This window comes from Protopterus annectens, chromosome 5.part1, assembly GCF_019279795.1.
Source record: "Protopterus annectens isolate FY-2018-M chromosome 5.part1, PAN1.0, whole genome shotgun sequence".
NCBI classification, from domain to species: domain Eukaryota; kingdom Metazoa; phylum Chordata; order Ceratodontiformes; family Protopteridae; genus Protopterus; species Protopterus annectens.
The window spans coordinates 68,938,667-68,953,020 of record NC_056736.1 but is presented as its reverse complement, the minus strand read 5'-3'; the positions used below and the strand labels follow the sequence as shown (position 1 = coordinate 68,953,020).

Genomic DNA, 14,354 nt, shown 5'->3' with positions numbered 1-14,354 from the left:
TGACAGGCATGGCCATGACATCAATACACTTCTAAATAATGCATACAGATAAAAGTATAAAGGCCTTTCCTTCACATTATTCATTAATATATTCCAGCATATGCATTATGTAGTTAACAAAATGGGAGCATACTTCCTGGAGTTCAATACTCCTCTGTAAAGATATCTTTGGAAGAAATGTGCTTTTGTGAAGTCCTGCAAACGTAACAAGTGTCCTCACTATCAGTTTGGCTAGCTACATATTTGCCTTTTTATAATGGAGTAGTTTATTAATGGATTGTATTTGTCTTAGCCTGTGTTTCAGAGATGCTAATTACAGAATAAGCAGCTGGAATACATGCTAATCAATGAATCTAGTGCAGCTATTCAACAAGTTATAAAGCAACCATGTAGACTCTATGCTATTTTTTCCTGTGGATTTCAAATGTAGCGGAGTACAGACACAGAAAGCCTACACAGACAGAATGTTAGGAGCTGCTGCTACTTAACTCTATTTGTATGTGCTAGAGGTTGCAGCAATGTTGCTGCTGCTGCTGCTGCAAACAGGCCTAGGTCAAGATGGAGAAAAGTTTTCAGGCCACATTTAACTTATTACAACATACATAACATGGACACTCTAGAGTGCTACAGGGTGGACAGGGACACAATACAGCACCTCTGTGACCTCTGTCAGCCTCAACTCAGAGCCAGAGCCTTTGCCTCCCCATGTATTGGCTGTGCACTGCTTACATCACAGTCAGCCCTGAACTAACACCGTGGCAACTGCTGCATTGACAAGATAAGTCCTGAACATGTACTGTACTGTGTAATAATAATATTATGGCAAATCCTTGTATTTCATCACTTAGTGCAGTAAGCAAGTAAAAGGTGGGAGATTTGTACAGAAATTAATGTAACATGTGACAGCAGAGAGGTATTTGACTTGTATGTGTCCATTAACAAGTAGTAGTCCTCAGGCATCAAATATTCACACATTCATATCTCTCCAAAGTACTGAAGGTCACTGCATGCCCTCAGTTTAGCACATACATTTGTAATGAGAAATCATAACAGAGAGAAGTTAGAAAGTAATGAGACACATTGCAGTTTCCGACTTCACAACCCTCATGAGATCAAACAGGCAGGATGCAAAGCAAGAATAGCAACAAGAGCAACATATCCTTGTGCATGCCATAACAGTAGCTCAGCCTGGGTCCACCCTCCTTGAAAGAACTGTGTACCCTTGCATCTGCCATAACAGGAACTCACGTTTGTTACCCCCCCAAAAAAAGCAATCTATGCTTGTTTGTGTCATCTAACCTGCCCTTCATTTGATGGCAACTGCACTCCCAGTTAATATCCTCACACATTTTAAGGTAAATGATATACACTGGTGTACACACTGCATGTCTCTGAGTACTGGTCAGATAACTGATGAATGTTCATGAAACACAGAAAGGTAAGACAGATCTGTATATTTGCAAGGGATAATCATAATAAGTTGTGTGATCACTAAGTGCACTACATCCAAATATATTAAATTTAATAAATTTACAAATAACAGTTTATGTCTTGATATCAGTGTACATTCAGTTGCACTTGGTTGTGTGAAGAATTACTTAATTTATTTGCTGCAGAGCTGTTTGTGTGGCAAAGACGGCTAATGCACCTATATTGTTTTCTGAAGGTGCATTGGAGTAGAGTTGAGATCTAGACTTATGGAGACATATCTCATGTGTACTAACATTTTCTACTGTGTATGCCATAGACTGATTTTAATCATTTCAACTCTCATTTTTTAATTTTTGGGGGGTGGCCACTCTTTACATAATGCACCACTTAGCACAAACATGTTTGGCTATTCTCATCTGGTTTATGCACAGAGCAGTAGTGCACAAACTGGTGGAATGGCCCGTCCTGGTAGCAAACAAGACTCAGACATCCACAAAGATAAACCGGATGCATTCAACTAAGACTGTTGACCATCACGCAAAAATTTTGCCCGACAGTGCACACACTTGAGCACCATGTCTGGATGATGGTAAGTGATGAACAGCACTTTCAAATGTTGCAAAACCAAAAGTGGGCACTCTCAGTAAGCATGATACTACAATTAGTGGGAAAACATCATTCTACATTGGTCTTGATCTGTGGTAGGCATGGCAGATGCTTCTGGAGAGGTTTTGAGATTCCTTGCTCAAAGATGGGTTGTCCAGAAGTCCAAAGTGTTTGTTGGACTCCTAGTGAATGAACATGGGCCCAGGCTTTTGCAGAGGGACTATTGTGGCTCAGATTACAAGTCAGAGGCATGGAAGAGTCTTGCCCAGGCTTTAACCAGAGCTACCGGTATGACCCACACTGGTGAACAATGTAGGAATCACTACAGAGACCTCCAGATGAGGAAGAGGGATACCCTCGACAATTGGATAAAGGAATGTAGGACTGGGGGCACCCTGACCCTACAGATGTGTAAGTATAACTTACAGACAATACTTGTAAGAGTTAAAAGATGGATATTGTTGGGATTAGTATTCATAATGGTATTCTGTTCTGTTCTGTTTTTACCGTAGCTGTCATAGACCAAGAATTGAATGCACCCATGAACAAACCCATGCCATAGATTGGCATGAATGTGTGAAGCATGTGGTATGTATGCATCTAAACAGTACTGTTATTTTAGCATTAAAAGTAAAGATACCTTTATTTGTTTATTATACAGTTATATCAAATTGAACATTCATCTCTCAACTGTAACAGGAAAGTATGCATGCATTAGTCTGGAGGCCAAAACAACAGTTCAATATTAGAGAGTAGTCAGAGGCTGTGGGTTCAAAAAACACACTTCCCAAAGATACAATATTGTTAAATTTTCATCGATATTGCAATGTAACGTAAGAGCTCTAAAGCAGTGGCACCAATGGCCTGCTGTAAACAGGAATGAGTTTAACTGGAACATGCATATGTGCAATATATGCACACATCAAGGATTTCTTGTTGCAGTCTATAGTATAGTGTGCATCTTTTATGAGCTGGGTAGGCAACAGTAAAAAAGTTATTTGTTAGGAGTTGGTGGTCTTAAAAATAAAGATAACAGAATAGAGTCAAATAATTGTATCAATGCATTTTATGTCACATATGAAGTTACTAATGTTTTCCCTTGTTCACCCAACCTTTATCTTCTTTTTTTTTTTTTTTTTTTTTTTCCCACAGCACAGCAGGATTGGTCTGCCCCAAAGGATCCATCTGTCCCCACTCCACTGGCTATGGCACCAAGACCCAGCATATCTGGGATGCAACCTAGTAGCACCTCTTCTGCTGCCACTGTACTACCTGGCCCCTCAGGTAGGTCTCTCCCACAAGATAGGTCAGTATTTCCTTCTTGGAGCAATGGCAGAGGTGCTGATTTTGTCACCTGAGATGCACTGCCCAGATTGGTGCATAGGATTGTGTGACACACATTTGGTGCACACCTACCCTGGATGGAGACACTGCTCTCCATCATTGTAGTGAACAGGAGGAGACGCAGATGTCAGACACTCTAGCCAGTGGCATAGTGAGATGACAGTGATGACAGTCCATTCTCACTGTCACCCAGCTTGAAGTCCATGGGTTCTGTGTGTACCCACCATCACCCCAACCATGGTGTTCACCCACCTCTTGTGTCCTTCACTGTCCCTGTTTCTTGTTTTGTATGTCCTGTCTGTCTAAAATTGCTTCCTCACCTACCCACCCTACCTGACCTAGACATACCTACGTCCCTTCCCCAACATTCCCCTCTCTCTTATAAAAAGGGCACCTGTCCCAAAAATATGCTGTCCCATACATAGCTCTCCATTTTGCACATGTCTTCTTGACACACTTGATTTGGTCCAATTGGCTATACAACATGATTGTGTTGTGGTCAACCCTATCTCTGGGGTTGACATTGCACTGCAAATTCAGCTAATATTCTACACATCTGAACATTTTTTACTGTTGAAGAAATAGATAGCTACTGTTCTTTTCTACATCCTTCCTGCACATTTCAGACCTTCTTTCACTTTCCTCTTCCCCCTGCTTTGTCTCCATTTCACCACTTTCCTATCTTTCTCATTTCTTTTCTTTAAAGTATAATTGTGCAATGGTGCACATTGCCACTAACATGAGACTACAGCAAAAAGCAGTTATAAGTGCTATATACAACTGTATTAGAAACCAGTGCCATGTAGCCATATTTTAGACACCCCGTACCAACCATCACACTTTAGAATTTGGATGTACATGTAAAAGTATTTGAAACTATTGAACACACCTAGATTCAAATCCAGTACCATGTGACCCCAAAAATGAATGGATCAATGCATTAACAGATGATGCTACAGACTCAGTTGTGTAGCAAGTGTATTTTAGAGACTGAATAGCAAATGGCAGACTTAACTGTTGTTGCATAAACCTACTATTTAACTGAATCTCTGGCTGCAGTTATTAATTCACTTAATGCAGTAATGCATTCCTTTTTGGAGCCAGATGTTATTGGTTCTGAATAAAGCTGTAGCTAATAAATTGAACTACTTTTGTATTACTGTTGCTTAATGATGGTGCGAGACAGGCACCATCACACTCCATAGTGCACTAATGCTTTATAAAATTAAAAGGGTATCACACAATAATGCTTTATAATACAGTATAGGGGATCATGCACTAATGCTTCATATAAAATTAATGAGGAAAATATGACATTGGTGATATGGGAAGCAAGCACATGGGAGTACAAAGGGAAATCCTTGCTAAACTGTGACAGTTACTATTGATTGTATAAAATATATCTGCTACTTAACTGACTGTGGCAGGACACGTTAATGCATTTTTGTTGGAGGCAGATGTTACTGGGTTCAAATATGGGTGTAAGTAGTAATTTTACAAGTGTAAAATACATTTACTTGTATTGCTGCCATTCACCATTGCTTCGCACCTTTGTGCAATAATTCTTTAAAGAAATGGGGAAGACAGGAACAGGATGAAATGGGGAGCAAACAGGGGAAAAACAACGTGAAAGAAGGGCAGGAATATGCAGGAGGGATGTAGGAAATTACCATAGCTATCCATTTCTTCAACAATACAACATGATCGTATTTGCAAAATATTAGCTTAATTTGGACTGTCACCTCCAGAGAGAGGGTGATCAGAACACAAGCATGTTGTATAAATGATTGGACCAAATCAAGTGAGACATGACGATACATGTGTGAAATGGAGAGCTGTGTATGAAACGATTTTTTGTTTGTAGGATAGGTGCCCCATTTTTTTTTTTTTTTTTGAGAGAGAGAGAAAAGTTGGGGAAGGGATGTAGGTGAGGAAGCAATTGCAGACAGACAAGACAAACAAGACAAGAGATAGGGATGGTGAAGGACATGAGGTGGGTGAACAAAATGGTTGGGGAGAGGAAGGGGAAATTGAGGTCCCATGCATGTCAAGCTGGGTGACAGTGAGAATCAAGTCCTCACCCAGTGATCTGTCATCATTCTCACCTCATTGCACCGCTGGCTGCAGTGCCCAATGTTTGCATCTCCTACAGGAATTCTGAAACTAAAGGGATAGTAGGGACACCATCCGGCATAGGTATTCACCCACAGTGCAGTGCATAATTCTATACACCATCCCTGGCAGTTCTTCTCAGGTGATAACATCATTCTCTCTGCCACTGCTCCTGGGGCCACAGGCCTATCCTCTGGGGCAAAACTATCTGAGGGGCCAGGTAGTGCAGGGACAGCAGAAGGGTTGCTGCCAGGTCATGCACCAGACGTGCTGTAGCCAGTGGAGTGGGGACAGGAGAATTCCATGGGATAGGCCTACCCTGCTATGCTGTGGGGAAAAAAACAAAAACAGCAAATAAAAAAAAGAGAGAGGATAATGGTTGGAGTAAGAGAAAAAAGGAAGAATATTAGTAACTTCATATGTGACATACAAAGCATTGATATAATTATTTGAATCTATTCTGTTACCTTTACTTTTAACACTACAAACTCCTAATAAATCTCTTTACTACTTTTAAAACTACTCAGTTCATAACAGATGACACTATAGTACAGAGTTTAGCCAGCAATCCCTGATGTGTGCATATATTGCACATATGCATGCTCCAGTTATACTGATTACAGTTTACAACAGGCCATTTGTGCCACTGGTATAGAGGTATGAAGTTACATTGCAATAACGATGAAACCTAACAGTATTGTATATTTCTGAACCCACAACCTCTGACTACTCTCTAATACTGTACTGTTATTTTGTCATACAGACTACTGCATGCATACTTTCCATTTACAGTTTAGAGATGCATGCTCACTATTATTTGAGAATAATGAACTGTTGCTTTGTGCTACAGACTAAGGCATGCATACTTTCTTTTACAGTTGAGATATACATGCTCAATTTGATACAACTGTATTAAATACCAACTAAGCCATCCTTAAATTTCAATGCTACTAAATTACTATTAAAATTATTATTATTATTATTATTATTATTATTATTATTATTATTATTATTATTATCATTACTAAATTACTATTTAGAACAGTACTGTTCTGATGTATACGTACCACATGTTACTCGCATCCTTAACAAATGTGCAGTGTGGGACCTCAAATTCGAGGCTCACTCTATGGCAGTTGTGGAAAAAACAGAACAGACCAAAAATACCATTATGAATACCAATCTTTACTAAATGCATTGTTCAACAGTGCGGAGAATAGCTGTAGCACTGGTAAAAGCCCTGACAATACTATTCTAGGCTTCAGACTTGTTTTCTGAACCTGAATAATCTCACTGCATCAACCAGGGCCCATGCTCCTTAACTAGGAATCCTATAAAGACTTTGGATTCCTGAACACCCCACCTCTACAGTCGGAAGTGCATTCCCTCACCAGCAACACCAGACATGTTTACCATAGTTCAAGCTCAATGTAGAATGAGCATTTCCCACCTATTACATTTTGTATTCTGATGTTTTCCTGCAAATTGCACATCTTGCACTTACTGAGAGTGTGCACATTTTGGTTTTGCAACATTTGAAAATGTTGTGCATCACTTATCATCATACAAACATGGTAGGCGAGGGTGCGCACTGATGTGCATCATGTTTGCATGATGTTAAGCAACGCGCATCAGAGGCAAGCACTGAAATTTCAAGATTATTTGGTATACAGGCACTTCTGTAAATGTGCTAGTCAAATGGATCATGTCTATGGTTCTCCTACCCTTACAGCTATAGACACAAGAAGGTTAAGAAAACAGCTGTGTATATTGCACTTCACTGCTATAATCTGCAGTCTCACAACAGTTAAACAAACTTTGCACACCCTGTACTAGAACCCAGGACTATTTGCACTCCACATCTACACTTAATACCTGCTGCCACAGGATTAGTGACATTATATTCCCTGTCTTAGTATTAATTGTAAAGTTCTCGCTGTTAATCTCAATGCAACATCACTTACTGTATTTGCACAATGACCAATAGTATTAACTGAATGCATCCAGTTTATGTTTGTGGCTGACTGAGACCTGCCTGCAACCTAGATGGTCCATTCCTCCAGTTTGTGCACTGTTATACTTCACACAAACCAGATGAGCACAGCCAAACAAGTTTGTGCTAAGCAGTGCATTGCGCAAGCACTGGCAAAAAATAAATAAATAAATAAACAATAGAGACATAGTTGAAATGAAGAAAAACAATCCATGACAGTGCCGCAAACAAATTTTAATGAAGAAAACTCATGTAAAGGAAAAGCAATGGAAGTGCTGTCCTACAATCAGCTTTCACAACCAGCAACCTTACACAGAAATGCTATCCGCATCATACCTCCCAACTGTCCAGAATTTTGCACAATGTTTAGATGTTTGCATCATATTTTTGGGCTGTTCCTTATACAACTTGTGGTTTTCTGGAAAATCAGTGCAGATTGAAGTCACTTCATGATGACATACATTTCAGATTCATACTTCATATCCTTCAGAAACTGCATGCTAACACCAGTCCTATTATTCTAGCGACTTTCTATGTTTATAAGAACAATATAGTAAATCCGTCCTTATTTTTGGTCCTTTACCCTCTCATTCTTTTAGTCTTTGTGTAGATTTCTTGCACTAAAAGGTTGGGGGGTATGATCCGCATTCATATTACAGGTTTTGCATCCAGCACACTGGTGTAAGCCACAAAACCTTGCTTACTTATGCTGTGCATCATTAATATGCATGGCGTGATGCCATATGATGAACAATATTGTGAGCAATAACACTCTAAGTACGCTCTGAGTGAAACCTATATGGAGTTTATTGAATCTGGGGGATTATGTAAGAGGTGAAGGGCAACAGGGAAGATAAATGTTTCTCTTTACTTAAAAAAGGCATTTGAAGTTACAAAACTGAATATAAACAATAAGGTTAATAGGCAAAACTTAACTTGTGCACTTGTCAGATTAGTACAGCCTGGACAGTAAAACTGAAAGAATTCTTCATTGTTAAAGTTAACCTTGATTTAAGTAAATCAGTAGGCAAAGAACCACTGTTTATACATAAAAAATGTGAAATGTTAAAGGGCATTTTAAAGAGACAGTATAATGAGAAAAATAATATAACATTAAAGAAATAAACACTGGGATGTACACATATTTTGTGAAGCTTGCAGGTTTATTAAAGCAGGAAATAGTATAACTCTAGAATCGTATGAGAGATGTATTGTATGTGCAGGAAAACATTAATCTGAGAAGGTGGTATACTTAGGCACCTGTTTAACCTGCAATGTGTTTTACATTGGTAAAACAACTAGAAGGTTGGCTACAAGATTTAAAGAGAATGTAAATTATATTATAAATAAAGACTGAACCAGCACCCTTTAAAAACACAGTCTACAGTGCAATGGTGTTTTACAAAAATACATTTTTCATTTTCGATCAAATTTGTGATTTTTAAAGTGGATGATATTAATGGTCTGCTTGAAAAGAAAGAGTTAATGTGGCAGGTTAAGTTGAATGCAATAAGCCCCTTCCCCAGGATTAGCTGGTGCCATTAACATTAAATATTTGTTACAATTAAATGTGGGTTAGGCAATGTTTGTTTTGTTTTGAGTAGTGGGTGGAATTATGTGGTGCATTAAGGCTGTTGTTGGTATGTTTTGTTCTGAAGAAATCTATGAATGATTAAAGATTAAAATGGTTAACAAGTTTTGGTCTAAGTGTGGAGTTTTTTTTTTTTTTTGAAATGCTATGTTTGTGCCATCTGGTTCCACAGTTTATTTTTTGAATATTGAGATGGGTTATTAAACCTCAAAGTGACAAGAGAAAAGTTGTGAAGAATTAGCCAATGCCAGTACACAGTGCCAAGTAAAGATTCTTGCTACTAGAGTTAGTACATTGGTGTATGAAGCTTCTACCCAGTTTACTTCTGTATGTTGTCATCTAACACATCTATTCAGGTGGTGTGAACTCTAGTAGAAAAAGAACCCTTGAACTGGCTGGAAAATATTTTGTACTCAGAGTCAGTATTATCTATATGTATCATAATTATAGATGCATCTGAAGTAGGCATAAGGGGTGCTATAATCCAGTGGTGGCTCGTAACTTCAAACTAAAGGGGGGCTGTAGGAAACAGCTGAATGGGTGGGGCCAATGGAGGGGGTTTGGACAACTAGAAAAGGGCACAGCTATACGCAAAACCACAAAAAATGGGACTATAATTAAATATGCTGCCCTAGGTGCCAAATCATCATTATGAGAGTCCAATCAAGACAAAATGGAGTGTAGAAGTAAAAAATATTTCAATGCACTGGCTACAGGACAGCTTACTTAATATCCAGATGGAAGCAAATAGGTTGTGTAGCATAAAAAATAAATTACTTTTTAAATACATTACTGGAATGCCAGTCAAAATCAAGTATAATAAAACAAGCAGCACTCAACTCAAACCACTTCTCCTTGCACTGCAGTTCTAATTATAATTTATATTCGACTTTATAAAAGTACCAAGCAACATGCTGAAAGTAGCAATCTCTGAAACCCTCAATTGTAAAAATGTTTCTTATCCAAAAAAGACCTGCTGCCTGAACCTGACATCTACTTGTTTCATGGGGAAAACATGATCAAGAAACAAGCTCAAGATAAATTGCTTAAAGGATTACTGCACAGGTTATGGACCACACATGATAGACTGGCATTCTGTTCAATTTATAGGTAAAGCCTGTAAAGATGACTGCAAGTCTCCAGCAAATGTAATGAACTTCTGAAAATACTGTAATCCTGTCCTTTATTACAAATGCTGTTATATGCATGTCAATACCTAAGGCTTATATGCTATATAGTTATGTAAATATTCTCTGCATGGCAACAACAAAAAGGCTTTCAATAATAACAGTATGCTTATTAAAGCTTACTTGCATCTTACAGTCTCAGGCAATCTTACCTGATGGTCACTAAACATTGCTAATTAAACACAGAGCAACAGGCACTGCAACAACATGCATTTTCTGAATAACAAGAAGCATAAATCAACAGTATAAAAATATGACAAAAAAACAGACCATTCTGCAAAATCATGGACAGATGAAAAGCCACTGTAGTAGTTGTGTCTACCTTGGATGGGGGATACTCTGCACACTTACACTACATAACTGCTCCTTGCCTTTCCTTGGACACATCCAGGGTCACTACATGGGGGAGTGGAGTGCAACAAGTATGTCAAAATCTGAAATGTCTCTGGCTGAGGGTGATGGCCCTGACGTATTTGTCATACCTCTCAGCCTCATAGCAAGAAATCTGGACAAAGCCTTAAAAGAAGTGGGACAAAGGCCCAAAACAGGACAATTTTTAAAATACTGATCTTATAAACTTAGAAAGATAATAGAATAGTAGGTCTTGCATTAGTATGAATTTTCTGAAGGGTATGAAATCTGAAATTATTTTCTAACTTCAATCTTTAATGATTTGCCACTAATTTGCCAGAAAAAAACACAATTTTATGAAAAATGGACCAAAAATGTGATGCAAATAAATAAAATAGCCACACAATACAGCTGGGAACCTGACAAAGAAGGGACATTTTTTTAATATTAGTACTGTTAACTTAAGCAGCTGACAAAATAAGAGAATCTACATGCATTTCTGAAATTAAAAGAAATCTATAACTCTGATCATTGCAATTATTTATTAGTTGTAAACTCTCCACATTTTATTCCAAATTTGCCATTTTGTAGAGGGATTATTAGGGGGAGAGCAACATTTTGAGCCAAAATTGGGGTCAGCTGAGAGGTTTGGATATACCTAATTCTATAAACCAATTTATTTGTACGTACCTCTCAACCTCTTAATGCAGGAAATCTGGACAAGGCCAAATATATTGGGGCAACATACAAAGAGTATTAAAAATTGCTCTTGTAAAAACTTAAGACAGTTGACAGAATAACATGCCTTACTTTAGCATGTATTTTTCTGAAGAGTATGAAGTCTAAATCTCAATGTCTGTCATTATTTAGTGACTTCATTTCTAAATGATTTGCCAGAAAACCATAAATTATATGAGGGAAAAAAACAAAAATAAGAAACAAAAATCTATTAATTCTGCAAAAATCTGGACAGTTATGAGGTATAGTTCAGCTGGGGCTGTCTGAGGTTGCTGCCACCCCCCCCTTACAAAATCATGGTAGAATGGGGCCTCCCCCTGCAGCTATTCCAATATCTCATTACTTGGCTATTTCACTCCATTTACCATAAAAACTGTAATGTGCATACTGCTTTACTTCTACGATGATTTGGGATTTCATTTAAAAGTTTTATTTTACATTTTACAGCACAAACACTAATAGACATCTGCTAAAAAAAGCAATGCAGTCTCACAATGAAAATACACTTAGCATTAAAACTTCTCTGCCCTTGAAACTCACATTCATTGAATCACCATTGAAACCCACATTCAAAAAAATACATCTGGCCAGTGGCAGATAAAGATTAACTTTGGGCTATTTTCAAATCATAGACCCCTTGCACAGGAAACATACATGCTCTCCTTTGATACACTTTCCTGATTGTTTTAAATTATATTCCTTGTATAATTCAGTACAGTTGTTAGAGGATGTTTTAAATTTATTGTTTTGAACATTTTTCCAATAAACAATGAAACAGAATGCATGCACCAATAATGATAAAAGTGCCCAATTCAGAACATTTCCATCATAAAAAGTCTATTCAAACTTCTACAATCCACCAGTATCAGTAAATATGCACAATCTCTACAGAAGTTAAAGTCATCTAAATAATTCCACATTAAAGAGATCTGTAACTAATAAAGATGTTGCTGCTAGCAACAACTTTATATTTCATTGTTTCATCTACAAATAAAGTGGCTGTTGCCCTTGAGGAATAAATTGCCTATGTTACATTACAAAATGATAAACTAGTAATATTGCAATAGGGAATGGATGGCAAACTGGTAACAGCTTCATCGTTACTAGGTATCTCCACCAAAGAGGACATTCTCAGGACTGCAGCATCCACCCCCTTTAAAAGTACAACACAGTACTGCATCAACAATGCATCTATATACTGTGGGAGTAGAACACACAGCCTTCTGCATCAAAAGCAAATACAGAGAAAAATTGCACAGGACACTAAGGATAATCACAAGGCTTTCTTTAGTTAGGTTAGGAACCTAGGTGGGAATTCCCAGATATGCTCAGAATTAGTCCAAAATGACAAAAAATACACCGAACCCACAGACATTGCCAACATCCTAGCTGACAGGTTCAGCGGAACCCCCCCCTCCCCACCAAAAGGGCAAATATTTATCCCAGCAGAGTGCTGCCCCCCTGACATCTCAGATGCTCAGGTAAGAGCTCCCCTCTCCAAAGCAAAAAACACAACATCAATGGGACCAGATGGTGTCCCAGGCTGCGTCCTACATGAACTCCAAGAAGAGCTAAACACAAACATAAAACTACTGTTCAATCTCAGCCTTACTACAGGATATGTACCCAAAGAGTGGCGTACAGCAACAGTGGTCACTCTCCACAAAGGTGGTGCCTCAACGGATCCTGGAAACTATCGCCCCATAAGCCTGACTAGCTTGGTCTGCAAAGCTATGGAAAGGATCATCATGGACCTCATAAATAAAGATATTGGGGACCTACAGACACTGGATCCTACCCAGTTCAGCTTTGTTAAGGGCAGATCCTGCCTCTTAAACCTGGTTGATTTCTTTGAAACAGTCACCAAGGCCATTGACGAGGGGAAGGTGGTCCACACAGCCTTCCTGGACCTCGCAAAAGCCTTCGATGCAATACCCCACTCGGGAATTATAGATAAGGTCACCAGCTTAAATATAAACCCCTATGTCACTAGATGGGTTGCAAACTGGCTCAAGGACAGAACCCACATGGTTAGAATTGCTGGAGCCATGTCAGACTCCAAACCAGTTACAAGTGGCGTCCCACAAGGCTCAGTCCTGGGACCTCTCTTGTTCGGTATATATTTCTTGGAGGTACAGGCCAACACAGAAGGACTGTGGCTGACTAAGTTCGCAGATGACTGCAAACTGGGAGCCATAATCGACTCTCCAGCCAACACAAGCATCCTCCAAAAGGGCCTCATAGAAACAGACAACTGGTGCCAGAGCCATGACCTCAAGCTAAATGCCAAAAAGTGTATAGTCATCCCCTTTGGCAAAAGAAAAGTGCCCACAAATTACCACATAGGTGGTAATCCATTAAGTACAGAAGACATAATTAGGGACCTGGGGACCCAAGTTGATAGCAATCTCTCATTTGACAACCACGTGGCCAAAGTGGTTAGAAAAACATTTTATATAGCCCACCTAATCATGAAGGGATTCGCATCTAGATCAGGGGAGGTCATCATGCCTCTTTACTCATCCCTCATCAGGCCCATAATTGAGTACAATGCCCCTTTTGGGATGTACCTTACCAGACACCTGCAGCAACTGGAAAGACCCCAAAAGTACCTCACCAAGAGGATCATAGGGCTCAAACAGATGCCATATGCTGCCTGGTTAAAGAAACTCCAGCTCTACTCAGTGGCATACCACCTGCTCAGAGGCGATCTGTGCCTGACGTATAAACCATGTCCAACCTGGAATTAATGGACATGCTGCACCTCAGAAAATCCAAATCCCATCGAGCTACGCCGAGATACTTGAACCTCAGCACTGAAATAAATAGGACATGCTGGAGGGACAGATTCATAAACCAGAGGCTCCCTTCACTCTGGAATAAAATCCCAGTCCAGGTTAGGCAGAGTCCCTCATTGACTCTCTTCAAGAGGAATCTTGATGAGTGGATGGGAGATCGTAGGTTTACCCCGGGTATCACTTCTGTGTCACTGTTAGACAGA

The 14,354-nt window shown here is 39.1% G+C and overlaps 1 protein-coding gene across 1 annotated transcript in view; it reads left to right on the top strand.

Annotated features, from left to right (window-relative positions):
• The window catches only part of LOC122803130 (glutenin, high molecular weight subunit PW212-like), a 64,431-nt gene that overhangs the window by 21,684 nt on the left and 28,393 nt on the right, over positions 1-14,354 (top strand). Inside the window, exon 5 of the mRNA XM_044072752.1 lies at positions 3,190-3,321. Within this exon, the coding sequence (XP_043928687.1) occupies positions 3,190-3,321 (132 nt within the window). The remainder of the gene's footprint in view (positions 1-3,189; positions 3,322-14,354) is intronic.